The sequence below is a fragment of the Ochlerotatus camptorhynchus genome, unplaced genomic scaffold (genome assembly GCF_037179485.1).
Source record: "Ochlerotatus camptorhynchus isolate MF236.1 unplaced genomic scaffold, CSIRO-AGI_Acam_v1.1 ptg000323l, whole genome shotgun sequence".
NCBI classification, from domain to species: Eukaryota; Metazoa; Arthropoda; class Insecta; order Diptera; family Culicidae; genus Ochlerotatus; species Ochlerotatus camptorhynchus.
The window spans coordinates 333,091-358,721 of record NW_027040811.1 but is presented as its reverse complement, the minus strand read 5'-3'; the positions used below and the strand labels follow the sequence as shown (position 1 = coordinate 358,721).

Genomic DNA, 25,631 nt, shown 5'->3' with positions numbered 1-25,631 from the left:
AGTTGGTTGTTCGGCTCGCATCTGTATCTATCGTGTTATAAAAATTGCCTCGCTTTTCGAACGAACGGCTCCCCCTCCCCCACCCCTCCCATTAATCGCATAAAATGCATGCATTTGAATTTTAAAATGGAATGAGATACCTATCCGTACTTAGCACGTGCTTGTATGCGGAATATTAAACGAAACACCGCGCGTGATTGATACGACGGAGACACCTGGTGGTGAGAATTTGACAACCGCTGTTGCATGCAAGTTGGAGTGCGGCTGGTTTGCAAAAATCTTCGTGACCTACTTTGATGTGTGTACAGTTTTGGTCAGAAGAAACGCTGAAACGGTGTTTCATGCTGCTTCTGACAGTAGTCACTTGTATGGGGTAATTCCATTTTAATTAAAAATAACAATAATGGTGCTATTGGTCCGATACATTATTTCTTCATAATGTCACTATTACATACTATTACGAAAAAGAACAAAATGTAGACATTTTCTCACTGCTAGAAGCAAGGTTTAAAGAATATCTCCTTACCGCAAAACTGGTGTATCCACCATTATCCAAGGCTTTCGAAGAAGTTGATTTTGACGGTTGCTTTTTTCTTGTTCCTTTATCCAAACAGAATACAATGACACAATGGAATATAATATTCACGGGTGAAAGCATTTGCATGCGAAAGGAAAAACTTAGTTCCCACGGCCGATGAAAGTAGTCCAAAATTGAGTTCGACTCAAAAGTGCCAAAAGTGACTCGATTTTCCAGGAAAACTTATTTTCAAGAGAGATATTTCATTCAATCTATTAGTATACTCCTAAACGGCCAATGAGATCAACCCAAATTTGCGTTCAGTTTACTCAAAAATGTATAGGTACAGGAACTCACCGATGAGTAAATTTACCTCGTGTTTTTCCAGGTTTGTCCAGGAAAAACTTCCCGAATATGGGAAAAGTAAAGATTGGATTCACTCAGCCTATTTTCACTTCTCCTAGACTGAGTAAAATTCCCGTCAATTTTCTTCATTTTCCGGCAGATTTTCTAGATTTTCCACAGGAAAACATGAGGCAAATTTACTCACCGTTGAGTTCCTGCACTTTTTACGCTCTATGAGCAAATTTGGAATGACCTCCTTGGCCGTGTAGACTTAGTAATTTTCGTCGATCTCCATCATAGTCATGGGGGAAAACAGAGGAAAATGTTACTCACTCACTGAGCAACCCCACTTTTAGCATTTTTTTTTAGCCAAATTCGACTCAGTTACTGAGCTACTCTCATTGGCCGTGCATATAATAGAAAAGCCAACACCGCCACGACACCTATAGGGGTAGTGGTGGGTTCAATTTAAAAATTCACCCAAGCACGGAAACACAATACAATTAGACACAAATACCTTTCACTTAATATCCTAAAGTACACATCATGTGGTAAGTTAATAATAATATGAATGCAATAAAATCGTATGTTTTTATAGATGATCGTTACGATTAGAGTCATCTGGTGTTTTTGTTAGAGAAAAAAAAAAACAGATCATTTTCCGCCATTTTGAAATGAGTAAAACTTAGTTTTGGGTGGGCGTCCTTTTTTGAAAAGTTCCACCCACGAAGAATTTGTTGTCGCTTTGTCTAGTTGTCTCTGGTTCGATTTTGTATACATGATTCGTTACTTTTCCTCTCCCTCAATCTTTGCGTTGTTAGGTTAGGTTAGGTTAAAAATTTTAGAATCTCCATTAAGCGAACACTAATTTTTTGTCTGTTTTACTTGTAAATAACCAGCGTTAATAGGTAGGTAATTTATGCGTGTTGTTTTGTGTATATCATTTGAACGTTTGTTTGAGACCTAGACAACTCTATATTGTTTTGCTCTCATTTCCGAGTTTCTCGATGGGCACAGTGCCCTCCTACTTGGCCGCTTCCGGCGGGCAGTCCGGTTGATTCGAAGGATGCGCCGCGCGGAACGCCGGATGGCCCTCTAGTTCCCGATCGATGCGCAAGATGATCGGATACGGACGCAGATCGACGTGGAAGCGCCGGGCGTTGAACACCTGCGGTACGAGACAGCAATCGGCCAGGGTGATTTCATCGCCGACGCAGAACTTGCCGGCCGACGTGGACAGCAGTTTCTCGATGGCCCGGAATCCACGGGTGATCCAGTGTTGGGCCCATTCCTTCTTCTTCTCCTCGCCGACGTGGATCAGCACGATCAGGTTCTGCAGCGGCTGGATGCCGGAGGCGATGACCTACCGAAGAGAAAGAGTTGCCGGATTCAGTGATATTTTAAGGGAAGGAAGTGATACTCTTACCTCGCAAATCTCGCGAACCTTGGCACGTTTCAGGACGTCCTGCGGTAGCAGGGGACGCTGGGGACGCGTCTCCTCCAGATAGTGCAAAATTGCTAGCGATTCTACCAAGGTATGCCCATCTGAAAAGATCATATAAACAAAATACGTTAGTTATTAGAGCTCAGCGCCGATTCATCGTAATACAATCACTATCATCGCGCTATGAAAGCGCTTATCAGACACTCGGAGGAAGATGATCCGAAAAAGCGTGTAGGTCGAGGAGTAAATATCGAATTGTTTTATGGCGATAATGGACGGCGGCAGGGCTTCAATCGACTTTTAATTGGTCAAGTTCCGATCCGGAGCGGTTTGCATTGACTTGGGGCCGAAGAGCCGACCGACTGGACATAAGTCGTCCGGAACTAGTGACGAGTGGACGTTTCGATTGGTAGATAGTGAAAGAAGCGCGTTAGAAGAGTGATAAGATGATGAAGTTAGTGATTTTAGGCCTGCTGGCTTGCGGACAGGTAGGTTTGGAAGGTGTTTTTTTTGCGTTGTGTCTCGGGCAAGTTTTTCTACTTAGTCTCGGTCATCGAAGAATTCTAAGTGTTCTAGACGTGATATCAATTTGAAAGCTGGTTTACAGTTCAGAAGATGCACAGTCACTGAGACGAATTCAAAATCGAATGAAATTTTCGAGGGGGTGATTCTATCTGCGATGCAGGAATGTTCTGATGTAATTAGCTGCGCGCACGCTGAGTGCACTGAGTAGATATAGAAAGAAGATTGATGACAATTCTTAAGATTCCCTGCAAAAATATGATGCGCGATGCAAGTAGATGCATTCGACGTGGTTCTAGAAGAAAAAATTTCAAAATAATGTTTAATTTCAAAGTTCGAGTGGTAGTAAACGTCATTTTAGCTGCTCGAATGAAGTTGTTAATTGAGATTTAGATTTGTCGCCCCCTCGAAAATTTCACCAATTTTAACCAAAACGGAGGTTACTCATAAACTGAGTAACCCGTACTCAAGGATTAAGTAAATGTAGCTAAAATCCTCCCTACCGGTGACAAGTACGGTTCACGAATACAATCATATAATTTTGATAATTGATTACTGTTCCAAGGACATCCCGAACGTGCCCTAGATAATAATCCAAAGAGCCATATGCCATATTGAATGTACAATTTTAAAATGTCTGTGGTCCAAAATGGGAATTTGGCAGGAATTTCTTAGACAAAAATCAACAAGCAAGCAACAGCGGTTGATATTGCAAGCTGTGATATCGCAGCTCGGAATGTCAAGCTAACAAAACTCACCAACTGCAAATCTCTCCAAACGGTGGTGAGTTTGAGTTTCATGATTTGTGCTTTCCACCCGAACGCAACCAAAACTTCCATAGCGGCTGGCAGCAGACGAAGCGTATCTGCCATCGGAGAAGAGAAAAAAGAGATAGCATTATTATACCTTCTCTTTCTAACAAAACGAGGTGCAACGGAATCATTTTTGCGTCGATTCTGTCTTTCGACTTTCTGCCTTTCGACTTTCTGTCTTTCGACTTTCTGTCTTTCGACTTTCTGTCTTTCGACTTTCTGTCTTTCGAATTTCTGTCTTTCGAATTTTTGTCTTTCGACTTTCTGTCTTTCGACTTTCTGTCATTCGACTTTCTGATTTCCGACTATCTGTCTTTCGACCTTCTGTCTGACAACCATCTGTCTTTCGACTTTGTCTTTCAAAATGCTGTCTTTCGACTTGCTGTCTTTCGACTTGCTGTCTTTCGACTTGCTGTCTTTCGACTTGCTGTCTTTCGACTTGCTGTCTTTCGACTTGCTGTCTTTCGACTTGCTGTCTTTCGACTTGCTGTCTTTCGACTTGCTGTCTTTCGACTTGCTGTCTTTCGACTTGCTGTCTTTCGACTTGCTGTCTTTCGACTTGCTGTCTTTCGACTTGCTGTCTTTCGACTTGCTGTCTTTCGACTTGCTGTCTTTCGACTTGCTGTCTTTCGAATTGCTGTCTTTCGACTTGCTGTCTTTCGACTTGCTGTCTTTCGACTTGCTGTCTTTCGACTTGCTGTCTTTCGACTTGCTGTCTTTCGACTTGCTGTCTTTCGACTTGCTGTCTTTCGACTTGCTGTCTTTCGACTTGCTGTCTTTCGACTTTCTGTCTTTCTACTTTCTGTTTTCCGACTTGCTGTCTTTCGACATTTTGTCTTTCGACGTTCTGTCTTTCGACTTTCTGTCTTTCTGGCTTCTGACCTTCTGTCTTTCAACTTTCTGTCTTCTGACCTTCTGTCTTTCGACTTTCTGTCTTTCAATTTTCTGTCTTTCGACTATCTGTTTTTCGACTTTCTGTCTTTCGACTTCTGTCTTTCGACTTTCTGTCTTTCGACTTTCTGTCTTTCGACTTTCTGTCTTTCGACTTTCTGTCTTTCGACTTTCTGTCTTTCGACTTTCTGTCTTTCGACTTTCTGTCTTTCGACTTTCTGTCTTTCAACTCTCTGTTTCTCGACCTTCTATCGTTCGACTTTCTATCTTTCGACTTTCTGTCTTTCGTCTTTCTGTCTTTCGTCTTTCTGTTGTTCAACTTTCTGTCTATCGACTCTCTGTTTATCGACTTTCTGTCTTTCTATTTTCTGTCTTTCGACTTTCTGTCTTTCGACTTTCTGTCTTTCGACTTTCTGTCTTTCGACTTTCTGTCTTTCGACTTTCTGTCTTTCGACTTTCTGTCTTTCGACTTTCTGTCTTTCGACTTTCTGTCTTTCGACTTTCTGTCTTTCGACTTTCTGTCTTTCGACTTTCTGTCTTTCGACTTTCTGTCTTTCTATTTTCTGTCTTTCTATTTTCTGTTTTTCGACTTTCTGTCTTTTGATTTTCTGTCTTTCGTCTTTCTGTTTTTCAACTTTCTGTCTTTCGACTCTCTGTTTATCGACTTTCTGTCTTTCTATTTTCTGTCTTTCGACTTTCTGTCTTTCTATTTTCTGTCTTTCGACTTTCTGTCTTTCGACTTTCTGTCTTTCGACTTTCTGTCTTTCAACTCTCTGTTTCTCGACCTTCTATCTTTCGACTTTCTGTCTTTTGACATTCTGTCTTTCGACATTCTGTCTTTCGACTTTCTGTCTTTAGACTTTCTGTCTTTTAGACTTTCTCTCTTTCGACTTTCTGTCTTTCAACTCTCTGTTTCTCGACCTTCTATCTTTCGACTTTCTGTCTTTTGACATTCTGTCTTTCGACATTCTGTCTTTCGACTTTCTGTCTTTAGACTTTCTGTCTTTTAGACTTTCTGTCTTTCGACTTTCTGTCTTTCGACTCTCTGTTTTTCGACCTTCTATCGTTCGACTTTCTGTCTTTCGCCTTTCTGTCTTTCGTCTTTTTGTTTTTCAACTTTCTGTCTTTCAACTTTATGTCTTTCGACTTTCTGTCTTTCGACATTCTGTCTTTCGACTTTCTGTCTTTAGACTTTCTGTCTTTTAGACTTTCTGTCTTTCGACTCTCTGTTTCTCGACCTTCTATCGTTCGACTTTCTGTCTTTCGCCTTTCTGTCTTTCGTCTTTCTGTTTTTCAACTTTCTGTCTTTCAACTTTATGTCTTTCGACTTTCTGTCTTTCGACTTTCTGTCTTTGGACTTTCTGTCTTTTGATTTTCTGTCTTTCGACTTTCTGTCTCTCGAATTTCTGTTTTTCGACTTTCTGTCTTTCGACTTTCTGTTTTTCGACTTTCTGTTTTTCGACTTTCTATTTTTCGACTTTCTATCTTTCAACTTTCTGTTTTTCGACTTTCTGTCTTTCTATTTTCTGTCTTTCGACATTCTGTCTTTCGACATTCTGTCTTTCGATTTCTGCTTTCGACTTTCTGTCTTTCGATTTTTTGTCTTTCGATTTTCTGTTTCTCGACCTTCTATCGTTCGACTTTCTGTCTTTCGACTTTCTGTCTTTCGTCTTTCTGTCTTTCGTCTTTCTGTTGTTCAACTTTCTGTCTTTCGACTCTCTGTTTATCGACTTTCTGTCTTTCTATTTTCTGTCTTTCGACTTTCTGTCTTTCTTTTTTCTGTCTTTCTATTTTCTGTTTTTCGACTTTCTACCTTTTGATTTTCTGTCTTTCGTCTTTCTGTTTTTCGTCTTTCTGTCTTTCGACTCTCTGTTTATCGACTTTCTGTCTTTCTATTTTCTGTCTTTCGACTTTCTGTCTTTCTATTTTCTATCTTTCGACTTTCTGTCTTTCGACTTTCTGTCTTTCGACTTTCTGTCTCTCGACTTTCTGTATTTCGGCTTTCTGTCTTTCGACTTTCTGTCTTTCGACATTCTGTCTCTCGACTTTCGGCTTTCTGACTTCTGACCTTCTGTCTTTTTACTTGCTGTATTTCGACTTGTTGTCTTTCGACTTTCTGTCGTTTGATATTCTGTCTTTCAACTTTCTGTCGTTCAATATTCTGCCTATCAACTTTATGTCTTTCGACATTCTGTCTTTCGACATTCTGTCTTTCGACATTCTGTCTTTCGACATTCTGTCTTTCGACATTCTGTCTTTCGACATTCTGTCTTTCGACATTCTGTCTTTCGACATTCTGTCTTTCGACATTCTGTCTTTCGACATTCTGTCTTTCGACATTCTGTCTTTCGACATTCTGTCTTTCGACATTCTGTCTTTCGACATTCTGTCTTTCGACATTCTGTCTTTCGACATTCTGTCTTTCGACATTCTGTCTTTCGACATTCTGTCTTTCGACATTCTGTCTTTCGACATTCTGTCTTTCGACATTCTGTCTTTCGACATTCTGTCTTTCGACATTCTGTCTTTCGACATTCTGTCTTTCGACATTCTGTCTTTCGACATTCTGTCTTTCGACATTCTGTCTTTCGACATTCTGTCTTTCGACATTCTGTCTTTCGACATTCTGTCTTTCGACATTCTGTCTTTCGACATTCTGTCTTTCGACATTCTGTCTTTCGACATTCTGTCTTTCGACATTCTGTCTTTCGACATTCTGTCTTTCGACATTCTGTCTTTCGACATTCTGTCTTTCGACATTCTGTCTTTCGACATTCTGTCTTTCGACATTCTGTCTTTCGACATTCTGTCTTTCGACATTCTGTCTTTCGACATTCTGTCTTTCGATTTCTGCTTTCGACTTTCTGTCTTTCGACTTTCTGTCTTTCAATTTTCTGTCTTTCGGCTATCTGTTTTTCGACTTTCTGTCTTTCGACTTTCTGTCTTTCGACTTTCTGTCGTTCGACTTTCTGTCTTTCGACTTTCTGTCTTTCGACTTGCTGTCTTTCAACTCTCTGTTTCTCGACCTTCTATCGTTCGACTTTCTGTCTTTCGACTTTCTGTCTTTCGACTTTCTGTCTTTCGACTTTCTGTCTTTCTGTCTTTCGACTTTCTGTCTTTCGTCTTTCTGTCTTTCGTTTTTCTGTTGTTCAACTTTCTGTCTTTCGACTCTCTGTTTATCGACTTTCTGTCTTTCTATTTTCTGTCTTTCTATTTTCTGTCTTTCTATTTTCTGTTTTTCGACTTTCTGTCTTTTGATTTTCTGTCTTTCGTCTTTCTGTTTTTCAACTTTCTGTCTTTCGACTCTCTGTTTATCGACTTTCTGTCTTTCTATTTTCTGTCGTTCGACTTTCTGTCTTTCTATTTTCTGTCTTTCGACTTTCTGTCTTTCGACTTTCTGTCTTTCGACTTTCTGTCTTTCGACTTTCTGTCTTTCGACTTTCTGTCTTTCGACTTTCTGTCTTTCGACTTTCTGTCTTTCGACTTTCTGTCTTTCGACTTTCTGTCTCACGACTTTCTGTCTTTCGGCTTTCTGTCTTTCGACTTTCTGTCTTTCGACATTCTGTCTCTCGACTTTCGGCTTTCTGGCTTCTGACCTTCTGTCTTTTTACTTGCTGTATTTCGACTTGTTGTCTTTTGACTTTCTGTCGTTTGATATTCTGTCTTTCAACTTTCTGTCGTTCAATATTCTGCCTATCAACTTTATGTCTTTCGACATTCTGTCTTTCGACATTCTGTCTTTCGACATTCTGTCTTTCGACATTCTGTCTTTCGACATTCTGTCTTACGACATTCTGTCTTTCGACATTCTGTCTTTCGACATTCTGTCTTTCGACATTCTGTCTTTCGACATTCTGTCTTTCGACATTCTGTCTTTCGACATTCTGTCTTTCGACATTCTGTCTTTCGACATTCTGTCTTTCGACATTCTGTCTTTCGACATTCTGTCTTTCGACATTCTGTCTTTCGACATTCTGTCTTTCGACATTCTGTCTTTCGAATTCTGCTTTCGACTTTCTGTCTTTCGACTTTCTGTCTTTCAATTTTCTGTCTTTCGACTATCTGTTTTTCGACTTTCTGTCTTTCGACCTTCTGTCTTTCGAACTTCTGTCTTTCAACTTTCTGCCTTTCGACTGTCGTCAGAACATCCAAAATGGCCACATTTTTGTAAAAATGTGAATTTGGCGTTGAAGTGCTCAGCGGTAATCTTCAAGAAATTCCGAAAATTCCGGGGAAGTTAAGAGATATTTAGAACAGGTACAGTAATGTCCGGGTAATTCCAGGACGATTATCCGGAGAAATCTGAGAAATTCAGAAAAGATGAGAGAGTTTCAGGACAGTTATTTACTTCACGAAAATTTAAGGAATTCGAAAAAGGTTCCGAAAAATGAATGGATGTTCCGAAAATTTCTGGGAAGTTTCTTGAACAGACCTCTGCAAAAGTTTCGAACTCTTCTGGGCAGCTTCAAGTACCTCAAGACAGTTCCATTAGCATAAGGAAAACTGCAGCAACTTTTATAAAGATCTAAGAGCTCCCAGGAAGTGTAGAAAACTTCGGAGATGTCCAGAGAACTTGAAGAGAATTGTAAAATAAATGTTAAAGCAGTTCCAAGGAGCTCGGGGAAGCTGGGTTTAGAGATCTTCCGGGAAGCTCCCAAGTCTTAAGGGCTGTTCCAATAACTTCAGGGATATTCCGAGGAATGTCCAGACTTTTGGAGAAGCTCATAGATCTGTAAGGGCTGGTTCCAAAAAATTCAGGACAGTTCCAAGATTTTCAGAAATATTAAGATATCCTGCAAGAAGTTCCGAAAATTTTGGCAAAGTCCAGAAAAATACAGAAAAACTCAGAAAGTTCCTATTAGTCTGGAGAACTTCAGTGACGTTTCATTTCAAATAATTTCAGAGCAATTCATGAAATTTAATATCATTAAATGAAACCAAAATATGTGAAATCGACCACAACAACGACTAAATTATTAATGATAACGACAGACAATATTTGCCCTTGAAAAGGTCCCAACCCATGGCCAAAACGTCGGGAAGATTACATCGTAGTTGTTGCAGTGTTTAAGACTGAGAAAGCCGTCCCAGTCGTCACCACCATTACATTTAAATAAGTTCCAACGAGCTCAGGGAAGCTGGGTTTAGAGATCTTCCGGGAAGCTCTGAGGTATTAAGGGCAGTGGCAATACCTTCAGGGATATTTCGAGGAATGTCCAGACTTTTTGGGGAGTTCAATGATCTGTAAGCGCAAGTTCCGAAAAATTCAGGATAATTCCAAGATTTTCAGGAATATTTAGATATCCTGTAAGAAGTTCCGGGAAGTCCAGAAATATACAGAAAAGTTTAGATATTCTTCAGGAAGTTCCCCGGGAAGTCCGGACAACTTCTGTAACGTTTAAAGATGTTCGGACATTTCCAACTATTTCAGATTTCCATTCAGAACTTCAATGAAGTATCAGGACTTTCAAATAATTTCAGAGCAATTCATGAGAGTTTCAGGAACATTGAGGAATGTTCCGGAATGATTCATGAACCTCGGGAAAATGCGGTATCATTTTTAGGGAAGTTCAAATAACTTCATGGCAGTTTCGATTACTTTTATAATATGTTGGGAACTGCAGCGTAGATCCGATAACTTTCCAGAAGTTCCAAGATCTTGAGGGAAGTCCAAGGAGAAAACTTTAGAAATTTTAAGGCAGTTTCTTTCTCTACAGAAAAGTTCCGAGTTCTTCGAGTAATATCAAAGAATTTAAGAGCACTCCTATCAACTTCAGGAAAATTATAAAAAAAACTATCAAAAAATTTCAAGGAATTATGGGAAATTCCGCAAATTTTAGGAATATTCCGAAAATTGTGGGCTCTTAAAGATAATATCAGGAAAATTTCCGGAACAGTGAGGAAGATTCAAGCACTTCTGGAAAAATAAGAGAACTTCAGGGAAGCACCAAAAATATCAGGTCTTTGGTCTTGTCTTGTCTTAGAACCCAACAATTTTAGCTGCAATACGTTAACTAACTGAACAACTGCTATTTTAGCCTGTATTTACACAGCTTTTAGTCTGCTCAATTTTTTGTTAGGAAGCAAGTTTCGGAAACATTAGGAAAATTTTGGGACCTTAAGGGAAGATCAAAGGACTTCAATTAACTTTAGAAAATAGGCGTGGAACTTCTAAATTCTGGGAAGTATCGAATACTTTAGGCAAGTTTAGAGAACCTTAGGAATTATTAGAAAACTTTAAGAAAACTTTAATAACTTCAGAGAAGCATCGATAACCTCAGAAAAGTCCCCCATTTCCCCCAAGGGTCTATTGAAGATTGGTCGAAGGCGAACCAGCCTAAGGCTGAAAGCCTCCTAAATAAAGCTAAATTAATTAATCTATTGAAGATCCACTGAACATGCCCATGGAGTACAACTCTGGACTTGCTGCTGAAACTTGACGATGGTTTCAGTGGACTTAGTTTTAATAGAGGCGATTCAGGGGTAGGCCTTGGTCATATTTGGACAAGTTCAAAGAAATACTCCAAGTTGTTCTAAGGTTCAGAGTCCTTTGAACGTATTATTTACCATCAGCAACCTCTGGAGGCCTTTGAAACCCTCAATCATCGGGGTCTTCTGGATTCGTTCAAGGGGCCTTGTTAACTTACATCCAAGACTATCTAAGATCCTTTAGCGATTACATACATACTGACAAGCTATTATCATTGAACCGGTCTAGCAGCCTAACAGTACTCGTTATCTCAGCACTTATCAACTGTTATAAATGTCTATCGGATGCATTTGGTCTCATAATCCGCTTGTGCCCCTTATTGCACAAGCCATGACGTCAAACCAATCTCGTTCCGCCACAAACATAAATCAACACTGAAAAACTTTCCTCTATCTTCCCAAAACAAAAAAAAAAAATTCCAGATCGTCCTATCGGGCCCGATTGCAAACCCGCAAGCTGCCCCGGGGCCCACCGACATCGAAGACGAGCTGGCCGTGCTGACCGAGTTCGACCGGCTGTTCAACCAGCTGCACTACGACGTCGACTACAAGCTACGCATCTACCGTATGAACCATTCCCGTGACCTGAAGAACCTCAACGCCCAGTTCATCTCCCGGTACGGATTCGTCATCACCGACATCCAGCACATGAAGCAGCACGTCAAGGATGCCATCCTGGAGCACGCGCTGGACATCGGCGACACGCAGAACCCCTGCATCGTGGAGAATAATGACGAAGCGATCCGCCGAGCCACGCAGGCTGCCCGGGATCTGAGCATCGCGGCTGAGAAGGCCTACGGCGATCTGTCGACCATCACCAGGATCTACTTCTACCCGATCGTGAAGGACTTCCAGCAGAGCTCGACCGAGCTGCAGTGGACCGTTGTTGATATGCTGTCCCGGGACAATGCCGTCACGGGATTGCAGCTGGCGCTGGCCGATTTGGCCTTCAAGTACATGGCCAACGCGAATATGGTCGACCGGGTGATCAATAGCTTGGACTACGAGCTGGAAGGCTTTCAGGATATCATCAACACGGTTCGTCGCGCCGTGTTCAAGGAGATCGATGACATCGGACGGAACTACATGTTCAACATGGAGCAGCTGCTGACCGATGCTCTGGCATGTTAGTTATCTTTTTGGAGAATTGAATAATAAAAGACCATGTTCCCAGAATAGCTCCGGAGTGGTTGTTTTCTCTTTTTCTGGGGGTGTAATCTAATCTGCGAGTGATAGCGGGACGATTGAATAATATTTGGTTGGTTCGAAGGGGGGTCCGTTACGAAATTATATAAGGGCACTCGAGGTCGCCCGTGAACTTCATTATTGCAGTGAATCTAGGCGTGGTTAGAAAGCAAAAATGAAATTGTTGTCGTTGACGGTGATCACCTGTGGGCTGTTGGTAGGTGTTCAGTTCGTGAAGGTTTGAGAAATCGACCTCGGTTCTAATCTACGGATTGTTTTCTAGGTCTTGGCAAATGCCAAGCCATCGCGCAGCAGTATGACGGAGCTGGCTGATATTACCGAGGAGTTCCGCGTCAAGTTTGACAAGTTGCACACGGAAAAGGACGAATTCGTGAACCTGGCCCGCATCATCACCCGTGCCGAGCTGAAGTTGCTGAACGAAGCAACTACGAAAAATTTGGCTGATGCGTGGAGTGACATCGACCATCACTTCGACAACACAAGGAAGATCATCGCCGATATGATCTTGTATCCGAATGCCAACGAGGACTGCATGCTGGGACTGGTGGAGGAGATCGTTGCCGAGCGGATTCGCGCTGCGTATGAAATGAGCCTTTGTGCCGCTGATAAGATCGCCATCAAGGAAGGACTGGCCGACGAGTTCCGTGACTTGGTCAGCCTGCTGCAACGAATCTCGTCCGCCGCCGCCGAATACACACTGTTTTCGTTCGCCAATCACAACTCGTTCATCGATCCGGAGGGTCACATCGACTGGCTGGAGCGTAACTTCCAGAATCAGGTGGACTTCTGGGATAACGTTGCCCGTCCGGAAGCGCAGGAAGATCTGGACAATCTGGAGATGAACCGTCCGGATCTGGTGGAGGAGAACCGTGCCTGCCTGGATCGCATCCAGGTGCAGATGACGGAGGTCGACCGGAACATCAACCAGCGACTGGGACAGTGTCTCGGCTGAACAGTGGGGAGGTGCTGGGGAGTGTAGAATTTCTAGTAGAGAGTGATAATAAATTGGATGTTCATACGTGGCCGTAGGTTGTTTTCGATAAGCGGAGTTGCGTTATGAAATCGGATCGCGGCTTATCGCGGTGGTACAAATTCGATATTGGTCATTCGAAGGTTGTTAAACCGTATCTTATCGCGGGAAGGTATTTCGAGAACAATGTGTTGTTGTACATGGGTGCTAATGGCCCTAATCGGAGATAAGATTAGCCGGTAAGACTGGTCAGGGTGCAGTACTACGGGGGCTATCCAAAATCAGCTGAGGGTTCGTTGTTTGTTTGACGGGTCGTTGCGTAACTTATTGGGATTGCCCAGATGTATGGTTTGGTAGATTTAATGGGTCAGAACTACCTTTGGAACGCCTGATAGTTCAGGAACGGATTTCTGACTTTCTCAGTAGCTATCGCTTGAATCCTCCTGCAGCGATTTTTCAACTGGTCTAAACGTTTAAAAATCCAAAAATTCCTGGATTTTCCTACGGCAGTGCAGAATTTCTTGAAATTCAAAGAATTTCTATTGATTTTGAAGTTTTGAAAATACCCAAAAAAAATGCTAGAGAGCACGAGTTTCAGGAGTTTTTCGAGGTTCACGAGGCCTTTCACCAGAAATTTGGTGGACTTTCACCATAACTAATTCTTGTGAACTTCCCTCAAAGCTCCTGAATGTCACCTGAGGTTTTGTATTTGTCTCTCACGAATCTTGAAGTTGATAAGTCCTTTGGACTTACCATGGGCTTTCCAGAAGTCCTGTGAGTTTATCTCAGAAGCCCTAAATGTATTTCTTCCGATATCGCAGGCCTGTGAGCTTCCCACTGAAGTCGTTTGGAGCTCCCCTTAAGAGACTTCTTCATAGGTCATGGCCTGGAGTACACCCCGTGAAGTCATGTGAACAGGAGTCCTGTGCTCTTTTCCATAAAGTTCTCTAGAAGCTAATAGACTTCCCACAAATGTGTTGTGGTTTTCATCTAACGGAACTCTTTTAAACTTTCTGCCATATGTTGTGATCAACCTTCAGGAGCTTCTGTGAACTTCCACAGAAGTCCCGTGGAATTACCCCGGACAACATACAACAATACGCCATTTAGTATGGAATCCACAATTTTTTTACGACTTCTTTTGCGTAGTTATTTTGGATTGAACAGCTTACAATATTCGACGTTTTCATCGTCCTCGTCTTTAATCTAAGCACTTCAAAGGAAGGCGTGGTGATCTTTCTAAACGCAGCCATGAAATTTCTAAAGTTAAATCGAAACCCTTCAATGTCGGAAGTGGATATCAGCTGGGACCGTTGATTGGAGGACTTCAATTGGTCCTTGCAAGCTCAGAGGCAGATGGAGCTTACATGTCTAGAGGACTTCGACGGTACAGGTTCAAGAACCTACCGGACGCATTTGGGGGTTCTCCGCAAAGGCCGTAAGAAGTTTGACGTCAATCTGTCAAACGGGATTTCAAGGGTGAGTCTGTTCAACTTTCCTTCGCAAGAATGCCTCTGAATTCTTTGTCAGATATCCGAATCAACAGGGAAATCCTATAGCTTACTGTAGTTCACTGGAGCTGTTATCGAGATTCTCTGAACTTTTCCACGGATTGTTCATGGAGTCATCTACACATGTTGTAGTGGCCCACTTTGCATATCTCAAAGGCTCCAGGCATCGGAGGAATAAAGGACTTAGCCTAGAGATGCTTAGGATTTGTCATGGAAGTAGGACTTTCCATTAAGCGTTTTTTTGAGTCTACGGGACGTTAGAAGACAGATGTATAGAGATTTTAGACCCCCCTCCCTCTGCGTTGGCAAACGTTCATAGACACTCACCAACCCCTTTTGGCAAGCTACTCAGGAATGCCCGACTTCGTATTAAAAAAAACCCATATCAGAAACTTCGTAACCCAAACGGTCATCCACAGTCAGGGTATCTAACCTCACTGTGCGGGTCGTTGGGTCATCGGTCGCTCGGACACACTCAAACAATCGCTCAAAATCAGTATTAGTCATCACTTTACTTCTCCTACATTATTCTAAAAACTGAAATTTAACCCATTCTGCTGAGCACGGCACTCCTCCTTAGGCCTTCAGCGGAGCCGTACAGTAGTACATCTGCTCACGGATGTACTCCTCGAAGGTGTCCACCTGTTCGACCAGCTTGTCCAGGCAGCTCTGGTTCTCGGCGATGATCAGCGGCTTGTTGTACTCCATGGCATCGAGCTGGAACTGAACCAGTGGGAGAACCTGCTGGTCCCACATGTCAGCCGATTCCTGGTAGGTGCGGCGTAGATATTCGGCGTGATCCTCCGGATCGCTGACGGAGTTGTGGGTGGAGAAGGACCACAGGACGTACTCGCTCAGAGCGGTCGATAGACGCTGTAGCAGATCCAACATTTCGTGGAACGAGTACGATAGGTCGTCCTTGGCGACGGTGGTGAACGAAGAGCACAGGCTCATTGCGGAGGCCAGAACACGTTGTTCGGCAACGATCTGGGAAACTAGATCCAGCAGACAGTCCTCATCGCCTCCGTCGAGCAGCTTAGCGGCGATGTACGTGCGAACCTCATCGAAGCCGTATTCGACCGCGTTGCGAGCGTTGCCCAAGCTGACCAGGAGATCTTCGTTCATGTCGCGGTAGGTGGCGAACAGGCCGGTACGGGCAAACTGGAGCAGCTGATCCTTTTCCAGGCTGAGCTCTTCGAACTTGGGAGCATATTCCTTAACCACGGCGATCAAGTCACCCACGGTGTTCTTCTTGGCCGGGGACGAGGCCGGGGCGGCGTTGACGGCCACCTGCGAGATACGTGTGCGAGATTTATTGATTTATCAACGCGTTATTGCATGAACACCTGCGCGGCACAGGAAGAGCTGATAAACTTACCGATACGGCAGCTACTAGGAGCAAGGCGACGAGTTTCATGGTGCGATTGGTGACTAGAATTGAACTGAATAGCGAATCGCCTACCGGGCTGCCGGTTACTTATATACATTCTCCCTCAGAGGAGACAGGAAATTTCGCCAACCCCGCAAGATTAGATTACGTGAGCGTAGACTCGAGGAGATTGCGGAACCTGGTAATGGACTCTAAACAGGTGCGTTTTTTTTAAGCGGAACAACCCAGATTATCCACCTGATGTGTGTTATCTTCGTTGTGTAGTTTAACTACTCACCGGTAGATGATCCAATTTCAGCTCTGTTATCGCCGACAAACCGATATGAAACTTAAACTTATCTTTTGCTCGAAAATCTATTGGGGCCGATTCAAATTCGAGCTGTCAAAACCATAGGGTATTTTTTATTTATATAACAATATTTGGTCCAGAATAGATCAGACACGATCCAACGCATACATTTAGCACACGTGTTCGTGGCTTGGCTAAACGTTTTCCGCGGTCAGCTGGGTGATGCGGAGTGATGTTTTTTTTTCCAATGTTGGCTGCGCTGAAATAATTATTTTCATCGCCAATTGCATTTTGAGTGAAGCCCAAAACATCAAATCAAGAAGACTGGCATCTCTGCCAGAATGCAAGCGACAGATACAGTAGCGCTGCGCTAAAGTGAAGGTGGAAGTAACGCATAGAGAAGTGAGCAAATACACAAACCATTCTTCTGAGGTTGTACTCTTGTGACGCGATTGTGCCGGTTTCATAGCGGTCGTATGAGAAAATAGTAGAGTTGCCAGTCTTCTTGATATGTTGTCTCCGGTGAAGCCCAATCATGACTTTTTCATTGTTTGATTACGTTCGTAAATTCATGAAAGAAAAGGGAGAATCATATTCCACCATTTTCGGATGAAAATGTTTAGAGGAATGATGTTGATGCTTTGGAAAAATAATTTGGCTTACATGTTCACAACATCGCTTCATAAATAGAAAGTTCGAGGTGAACGTGAACATTTTTCATATTGATGAACTGCGACCGATTTTGATAAGGATACTTTTTAATTTGAACCCCTCTAATTTGCACACCGGGCAAACTAAAAATTGCTCAAACGTCATTCAGTATATGGAATGGAGGAAATCAAAATGGAACATTGCAAAACGGAAAGCATAATCAAAACAAAACAGTAAATACGCTTACCAGAAATATGCTTTTCTGATGCTGATATGATTACTAGAAGTGCAAATTGAAAATGAATCCCAGTAATATGCATGGAGTGTCAGAAATTGTATTCGTTTCTTCATACCGGGAGAGTACAAAAATGGTTCCATTTGGCAGCTCAAAATTGGTTCGATTTTGAGGTCCGTCTCCGCATCACCCAGCATGTCCGTAGTGTGATTTGAGCAGAAATTTCTTGATAATTTATATAGAGCACCGCACGAAAAAGCTAACCTCACATTTTGCCATGAGAGTAAAAGAGATAGCAACGAACGGGAGCCAAAACAAACCCAGCATAACTGTCATATTTCACCGGTGAGGAAAGGGGACGGGAAGATTTCTCGCGTCACTTTTCAAATAGACCAATCTACATTGATCGATTCTCTTCATCGACTCTCTATTTTTATCGTCCAATACGCTTAATAATACTTTCTGTTAACAGATTGTGTAGAAAAATTAGCCCGAAATATGAATGCAACCAAGATATTACCGAAAACGAGAGTCGATGACGAGACTCCATCCATGTAGATTGGTCTATTTGAAAAGTAACGCGATATATGGATTAGGTTTCACGCAGTGATCTATGGTCAGATTCATGTCGGTGCCTCTACGGTCGATTGAATCGAAACACTATCTAATCGGAAGATGATGACTATTTTCCGACTAGATGACCCCCCATTAATCTACACACGTAGAAAACCTGCGCGTTATAATCGCGTGTCAACTTCGTTTTTGTTCAGTTTCGTTTGATAACTCAACGAGAGCACAGTGAACCGGGAAGATGCTCCTAAAGATATCTCTAGCCGCAGCCACCTTGGCTGCGTTCAGCGTACTCCTTGCAGCTGCCGCTCCGTCCTTCGTCTTGTACCAGGAATGGTTCAGCAACTACAGTGCTATCGGTGAGGAGACCATGCAGGTGAAGCGTGGATACAATTCTAACAAAACGCTCCACTTCAACCAGCTACTCCTGCCGATCTTGTCCAATGGAACGGTGGAACTCCGTCGGGTGAATGCAGCTGCTTGGAACGACATTCAGAAGGCGGAAGTCGACAACCAGGACTGTCTGAACCTGGTTCATGACCTGTTTGAGATCTACACGCAAATTTCGGCCACTGATATGCAGAGCTGTGTGAGGAACGCCCACAATAAGCTGACTCCGCTCACGACAGACAGCTTCTTCCGGTATGCGAACTTTGTAAACCGGGAGCTGTCCCGAATTACGCACAGCTCTCTGGAAGCTATCGCCACCTATAGTAAGCTCCTGGAGATGGACAATGTGAACCAGATGCTAGAGGAATCCTATTACGACTTCAACTGGATGTACAACACCTACCAGGAGACGATCAATGAAGAATTGGCGAGATTCAACGAGGAACACCCGATCCTGTTGGAATTGGGAGAGTGCCTGGACAAGACGGTCTACTGGCATGAGAGTGACATGTTCTACGTGGTGAGTTACCTGGAGTGGTACTGCAACGAAGATGATGCCAGCGTGAAGAAGCAGTGAGGCGAGACTGGTGCGTGTAATTGTAGCTGGAAAAAAAAAATTTCCGTAGACAATAAAGATAATGGTTATGGCTTAACGGAGGCGAGTTTTCGTTTCTACTTCTTCTTTCCTTTACTGAAGGTCGGTCTCTGTTCTGCAATCGCGTGCTAATCACCACCGAATATCGATTGCCATCCATGGACGAGTGCATGCACTCGATAAAAAGTGAGACATGCTGCGGGCAATGTTTACTAACCATGAACACTATAAATGTTCATTGTTCAATATTCATGACCATTTAGTGTTCATGATTAGTAAACATTGCCCGCAGCTTGTGCCACTTTTCCCGTGTGAGTGAACCCAAAGCCATCCGTGCACTCGTCCATGGACGAATTTGAGTTCATGCACTGATGGAAGTTTGACAGGAGAGCGGGGCAATGCTTACTAAAAATGAACACTAAATGGACGAGTGCACCGATGAATTTGAGTTCACTCACTCGAGAAAAAGTGACACAAGCTGCGGGCAATGTTTACTAATCATGAGTACTAAATGTTCATTATTCATTATTCATGAACATTAAGTGTTCATGATTAGTAAACATTGCCCGCAGCTTGTGTCACTTTTTCTCGAGTGAGTGAACTCAAATCCATCGGTGCACTCGTCCATGTCATGAGTCTCCTGTCAAATTTACATCAGTGCATGAACTCAAATCCATCGGTGCTGTCGTCTATGGACGAGTGTTCCTTACCCTAATAAACAAATACCATAAAATAACGATAAACCAAATAGTCAAAAAAATTCACAAATGGTTTGGATGATACCCCCAACACTTCGTTAAGCAAAATAACCATAACATTTTTATTAGGGTAGTGTTGATAATTGGTAAACATTACCCGCACCTTTTCTCGAGTGAGTGAACTCAAATCCATCGGTCCATCCGAATGGAATGGCCAGGGAGGAAGACGTGAACAGAGATTTTTTGCCTCTGAAAAATCCCAACGACCTCGGCTGGGATTGAACCCACATAACCCACTAATTGGCGTTGACGGCGACTCTGTAGCTCTTTACTCCTATGAGAAAATCCATAAGCAAACGTCAGACTGTGCGTGAAACATGGCGGACTTTGTACTATCCTTTCAATCCACCGAAAATTCCCATAAGAAACTGTCTATATTTGCTGGAAGACCAAATTTTTCGACGGTGCCGTCAACGCCATTTTGCACGCCGTGCAAACTAAAAATTGCTCAAACATTATCGAGCACATGTAATAGAGAACACAACAGCAAATAAGGCAACCAGAAACTCGCTTTTCAGATGGTCGTAGGGTTACTAGAAGTTCAAATTAAAAATAAACATTTTTTTTTAGCAAAGAGGTACAATTTGAGGTACTAGCTTAAAGAAGTACAACCAACAATCAATACGAAACTAACGATTTTAAATTGGCTCACCACTTTAGTAGCCTATTGGTCCCAAGCAAACGATTAACGTACCCTATTCTAGTTGAAATTCTATTACTACATTATGTTTGTTTTGATTCGCTATGAAAGTTTGACAGATAACATCAGGGGTGTGTGGATTCATGCAGAACATGCAGGGGTGAGTGAAATAGCTTGGGACTGCTTGGGACCGTTGTTCTGGTACTGAGTGAGCCAAAAATAATAATGATTTTCTTCGGGACCCAGTAGTCTTAGAGTTACCTCTATGGTATAACCATAGAGGTAACTCTAAGACCACTGGGTCCCGAAGAAAATCATTATTATTTTTGGTTCACTCAGTACCAGAACAACGGTCCCAAGCAGTCCCAAGCTATTTCACTCACCCCTGCATGTTCTGCATGAATCCACACACCCCTGATGTTATCTGTCAAACTTTCATAGCGAATCAAAACAAACATAGTGTAGTAATAGAATTTCAACTAGAATAGGGTACGTTAATCGTTTGCTTGGGACCAATAGGCTACTAAAATGGTGAGCCAATTTAAAATCGTTAGTTTCGTATTGATTGTTGGTATAACCAACAATCAATACGAAACTAACGATTTTAAATTGGCTCACCACTTTAGTAGCCTATTGGTCCCAAGCAAATCGATTAACTTACCCCATTCTAGTAGAAATTCTAGTACTACGCAATGTTTGTTTTGATTAGCTATGAAAGTTTGACAGATAAAATGAGGGATTATTGGTTTTTCCTATGTTTCGAGGGGTGAATCGATTAGCTTGGGACCGAAGAGAGTACCAGAGCTGAGCCAAAAAGATGAGCACGTTATTTCGGGACCTTCTAGTCTTAGAGTTACCTCTATGGTACAACCAGTTTCGTATTGATTGTTGGTACAACCAACCGATGGAAACTACCGATTTTAAATTGGCTCACTACTTGACTAGCCTATTGGTCCCAAGTTAACGATTAACGTATCCCATTCTAGTCAAAATTCTAGTACTACGCAATGTTTGTTTTGATTCGCTATGAAAGTTTGACAGATAAAATGAGGGGTTAGTGGCTTTTCCTATGTTTCGAGGGGTGAATCGATTAGCTTGGGACCGAAGAGAGTCCCCAGAGCTGAGTCAAAAAGCTGAGCACGTTTCTTCGGGACCTTCTAATCTTAGAGTTACCTCTATGGTACAACAGTGTAATTTCTATGTCTGTGTAAGTAGTACCCTAATAAACGGGTACCATACACTAACAATATAATAGATAGTATGAGCATACCACATAAAGTTGGGATGATATCCCGAATTGGCGGTTAGGCGCTTCTTATGGTTATTGTTTATGCGGGTAGTCAACATAGTTTTCATTCATTTGTGTGCAATTCATATGGAATTTTCCACTCGCTTTCTACCCAAAAGTAAGTAAGTTGTACCCAAAAGTAGGTAAATATGATTATACTCAACGGGGCTCCCACACTTTACTTAGAAGGGGAAAAGGAAACAAACAAGCCAAAAGTAGGTAAAAGCGAACTGACCAGTGGGAATTTTTCTTACCGTGTACAGAAAAATCCCATATCAAACTGTCAATTTTTCGTGAAGAAACGTTGGCTGACAGTGCCGTCGTGAATGCCAAATGGGTTTTCATTGTTGTTTCGATCTAAGAGGAAGATGAGACAATACGGTTGGCCGATTTGAAGTGCGTAAGATAGAGATAGAGATAGAGATAGGTAAGAGTAGGGTTACCATTTCAAAAAATTGAAAAGGAAGACATTTCATTTCAATTATAGAGAAAAGGAAGGACATAGTATGTATTTTGTATCATCAATGGAGGAGGACAACGAGTTTTTATCGAAAGTTTTGAAAACATATGCACTTATTCAAAATTTATGATTTTCAAAAGGTGTAGTGTAGTGTAGTCGTCATCAATTCGATTATAATCATTATTCTTTAAAGGAAAAAGGGGACGTCATAAATTTTTGGAAATTCAAAAGTAGGTTTTTCGTTTAAACCGAATAAATTTTAAAATTAATGACGTTCCCTTTCGGTAATTGGTAGTTTGTCTATTGGGTTACGTCCAATTAAAAAGCAGTAATCCTTTCTAACGGATACTAGGGTTTTTGATCTAATCTCATCCTACTAAGCACAACCCACGCGTTACCTCTCTTTCTTCAACGGGGTTTTAACAAAAAAAAATGAAATGTTTCTATCAAAGATGACTTCTACATTTATTCCCCTTTCCAAAGTACCGTTGAATTTGATAAAGAGCCACACATTGTTGAGATATTGTTAAAAATCTAGCACTGCTTCTTGATTCCATATTCGTCCTACGAATTTCAATTTCGTCCAAACGCATTGAAACGCCATTGGATTTTCTTCGTCCTACGGATGAAGGTAGAAAAAGCGAGTTTGCTAGGAGCGCTTCTGTTGTTTTGAGAACAATGAGTGTAAATATTCACCCAATACGCTCTAATAGGCTTTGTTTTGTAGCTTGTGAACTAACGCATCAGTACAATCGTATTACTGATTTGTGCACGGTGAAATCATTGATTATACTGATGCTTTCTGCTCGATAGAACGGAAATGGACAATTACGACGAAGTAGTGCTCTACCCTACTACCTAGCCTTCAAATTTAATTATACAGTACCGGTCATATTAGGGTACTAATGCTGGAATTTTGTCCCTCTAAACAAGTTCAATGGACTGCAACTTTTTAATATTGGTATTGAAAATTCTGAAATTGTTACTGCTGGTTGGTTGAATAATAAAAATTTAACGGTATGAACTTATTAAGTTGAATTGAAATTAAGAATTGATTGTGCTTCAAGAAATTACAATTTTTTAAACGGTGTTCAAACAAGACTCGTTTTACTGAAATTACTCATACTTCATGTAGAGTCAACTCATCATCACTCTAAAAAATACCGGTAAATTTTGAATATTTGATCAACCAACAGCCCAAATCTCAGCAATTTAAATGCACATACTAAAAAATTACAGCTCTTTGAACTTTTTGTGGACAGACAAACACTTTACAATGAGTCCTTTAAGAGAGGAGCAGATTCAAAACAAACTGCCTTGGCAACCTCTGCCTGGGATGTTTCTGGCGAAACTGCCAATGGAATCAACATAGGCGATGCTCGGTTGGCTCTGGCTTTGACAGTTCGTTTGGCTCAAAACCAGCCAGTCCGCTCCTTTCCTATACTAGACCCTTTATAATATGACCGGTTCTGTACATACCTGGAAATGAACTAATGAACTGTTTTGCATGAAAACGTCAGTTTAATAACTTCAAAACCTTTCAAATAGGATGAGGTTGCGTCAAAATAAAATGAAAAATTTATTTATTAAAATTTTGCTTGAAAATATTCAAGGATTAAAAAGGAGGATATTTTGAGGCAAAAGGAGGACATGTGACAAAATGTTGAAAAAGGAGGACATGTCCTCCTTTAGGATACCATATGGTAACCCTAGGTAAGAGTAAGAAGCCAGTTGTCTCCTCTTCCTCGTGGGGTTTTGATATAGATTATGTGTTTGGATGTTGCGAATTCAGTTGATTTGAAATGACTTCTCTTGATTATTTAAAATTATATCGATGTGAGGATTGTAACAAGTATACAAATTCGGTAACCAGTGATGAATTAATGCAAGGAAACGTAAGTACGCAAGATGAATTTCCTGATTTTGATGTAAACTACGAGCAGTGGCGTCGTCCTAACCTCAATCTACCTGTTCAACACCTCTCAAAACTTAAAAAAATTAAAAGAAATGGCTTCCAATTGATACAAATCAGTGAAACTAGAAGATCCTGTACCTTTTGAAACTGATTTGAATGTAAGCATGACCCTAAATAAGTCGTTGAACAGGTAAAAAGTGAGGTTACGCGACGCCACTGACTACGAGTAGTTTCCGGCTAAGTAATTTCATGGATCGTGCATGTATGTGTAATTCAAAGTTAATGAACATGTGCTTCCGTCGTTAGTTGCCACTGGTTGGTACCAGGGCGCTGCGAATCAAATCAATTTCAACGTCAGTGTCGAAGACGATTCAGGCCAGTATTCGATCGAAGTCCTTGAAGATGATTTTGACCCTCTAGATAGTGATGATAGTGATAGTGATGACGGAGTAGGAAGCCCGAATGAACACAAACCTGAGGAGCCTGAGAAAAGTTAGCCCTGTCGCTGTGCTGATCATTCTTCAAGCGTAGGATTTGTTGAATAAACATCCGGTAGCTTGATTGCATCACAGATGTTGCTAATGGCTTGTTTCATACAGTGGTTTCACTCACACAACTTAACCGACTTCTAGCTTCACCTCGGTAATCCAGCTCATTCTTTGGTACAAGCAATGTAAATATTTACCTTATTTGACAAAACCCAGGTAATCATGACAGCAGTAGGTCTCTTTTCTTCATTCAAATTGTTTTCAATCAATCGCAGATGCATTAACAAAACCTCTTGGACCATTGAAGCTCAAGCGTTTCCGTGAAATGCTCGGTGTGATGGAGCAATCGAAAAACGCGCTACATTGAGGAGGAGTGTGGAGAAACAATGGTTACGCCCTTTTTGGATATCACGCCACATTTCATCCCACCCCTCGATCTGACAACCCATAAAGAAGATAAAGTGTATTCTTTTAGTCGAATAAAAGTTTCCCAACCGCGCACATTATAAACGTTTTTTTCTCTTCAATAAATGACTAATGTAATTTGATTTCTCGCGAGTGTACTATTACTTTCCTACCGAAAATCCATTCCGATTCGCTCGCTAGTGTTTGTCCGCTTCGTTGGTCGTGCTCTGCTGGCCGACCGTAACGTAGATTCATCAATAAGGCCCGAGATGTTGGCTACTGACAAATGCTACAGATTTGGTCAGGGTTGCCAGACCTCTGTAATAAGCACTTCGCTGCGGAATAAAATGAGTAGGCCACTGAAAGATGCTTGTTTAATATGTCTAGACTAAAGGGCCTGAATTTATAAAGAGGCGACATCTTATCCATTTGACAGTTATTCTGCTCGATTGGAATGACTTTTCTAATGACTTTGACAGATAATTGATTGTTCCAATATTGACATGTCGTCTCTTTATAAATTCAGGCTCTTTAGTCTAGACCAGGGACGATGTTAAATAAGAGACGCGCGAAGACTGAAGCCAAAAGTTCCAATCAAACCGTCAAACGCAGTTCCAATCGAGCAATGCAAATAAACACGAGCGCTTCACGAGGAAAACCATTGGGAGTATTGAGATTGAAATTTAATTCTTGCGATTTAAATAATTATAAATAAGCTTACATATGAAAAGTATAAATCATTAATCAAATCAGGCCTATGATAATCTTTATCATCATCATAAATTTCATTATCTCAGTGCCAACATTTCAAAGGGGCGTAATTGCTTTTGTAAACAATGACTTTAGCCGT

General features: G+C 41.6%; 5 protein-coding genes across 6 annotated transcripts in view; 2 read left to right on the top strand and 3 right to left on the bottom strand.

The window, feature by feature from the left end:
• Nucleotides 1-1,505: 1,505 nt before the first annotated feature.
• The window catches only part of LOC135707910 (probable maleylacetoacetate isomerase 2), a 62,536-nt gene continuing 38,410 nt past the window's right edge, over nt 1,506-25,631 (bottom strand). For both annotated transcript variants that reach the window (XM_065229823.1, XM_065229822.1), the window contains 2 exons: nt 2,289-2,407; nt 1,506-2,225 (listed from right to left, as the gene is read on the bottom strand). In XM_065229823.1, coding sequence (XP_065085895.1) covers nt 1,887-2,225; nt 2,289-2,407 — 458 coding nt within the window. In that variant the 3' untranslated portion in view covers nt 1,506-1,886. The remainder of the gene's footprint in view (nt 2,226-2,288; nt 2,408-25,631) is intronic.
• LOC135707907 (uncharacterized) lies at nt 2,659-12,168 on the top strand. The gene is made up of 2 exons (XM_065229819.1): nt 2,659-2,794; nt 11,444-12,168. Exons 1-2 carry the CDS (start codon nt 2,753-2,755, stop codon nt 12,149-12,151), a joined length of 750 nt encoding a protein of 249 aa, XP_065085891.1. The 5' UTR covers nt 2,659-2,752; the 3' UTR covers nt 12,152-12,168.
• Nucleotides 3,625-4,965, bottom strand: LOC135707928 (protein enabled homolog; the record flags this gene model as incomplete). The annotated part of the gene is made up of 3 exons (XM_065229852.1): nt 3,625-3,693; nt 4,065-4,262; nt 4,867-4,965. Coding segments are annotated over 3 exons (366 nt in total), but the record flags the coding sequence as incomplete, so codon positions are not given.
• Nucleotides 12,330-13,269, top strand: LOC135707908 (uncharacterized). Its single transcript, XM_065229820.1, has 2 exons — nt 12,330-12,422; nt 12,489-13,269. The coding sequence occupies exons 1-2, from the start codon at nt 12,381-12,383 to the stop codon at nt 13,176-13,178; spliced, it is 732 nt and encodes a 243-aa protein (XP_065085892.1). The 5' UTR covers nt 12,330-12,380; the 3' UTR covers nt 13,179-13,269.
• On the bottom strand, nt 15,250-16,178 carry LOC135707906 (uncharacterized). The gene is made up of 2 exons (XM_065229816.1): nt 16,086-16,178; nt 15,250-15,997 (listed from the first exon to the last, which is right to left on the bottom strand). The coding sequence occupies exons 1-2, from the start codon at nt 16,122-16,124 to the stop codon at nt 15,284-15,286; spliced, it is 753 nt and encodes a 250-aa protein (XP_065085888.1). The 5' UTR covers nt 16,125-16,178; the 3' UTR covers nt 15,250-15,283.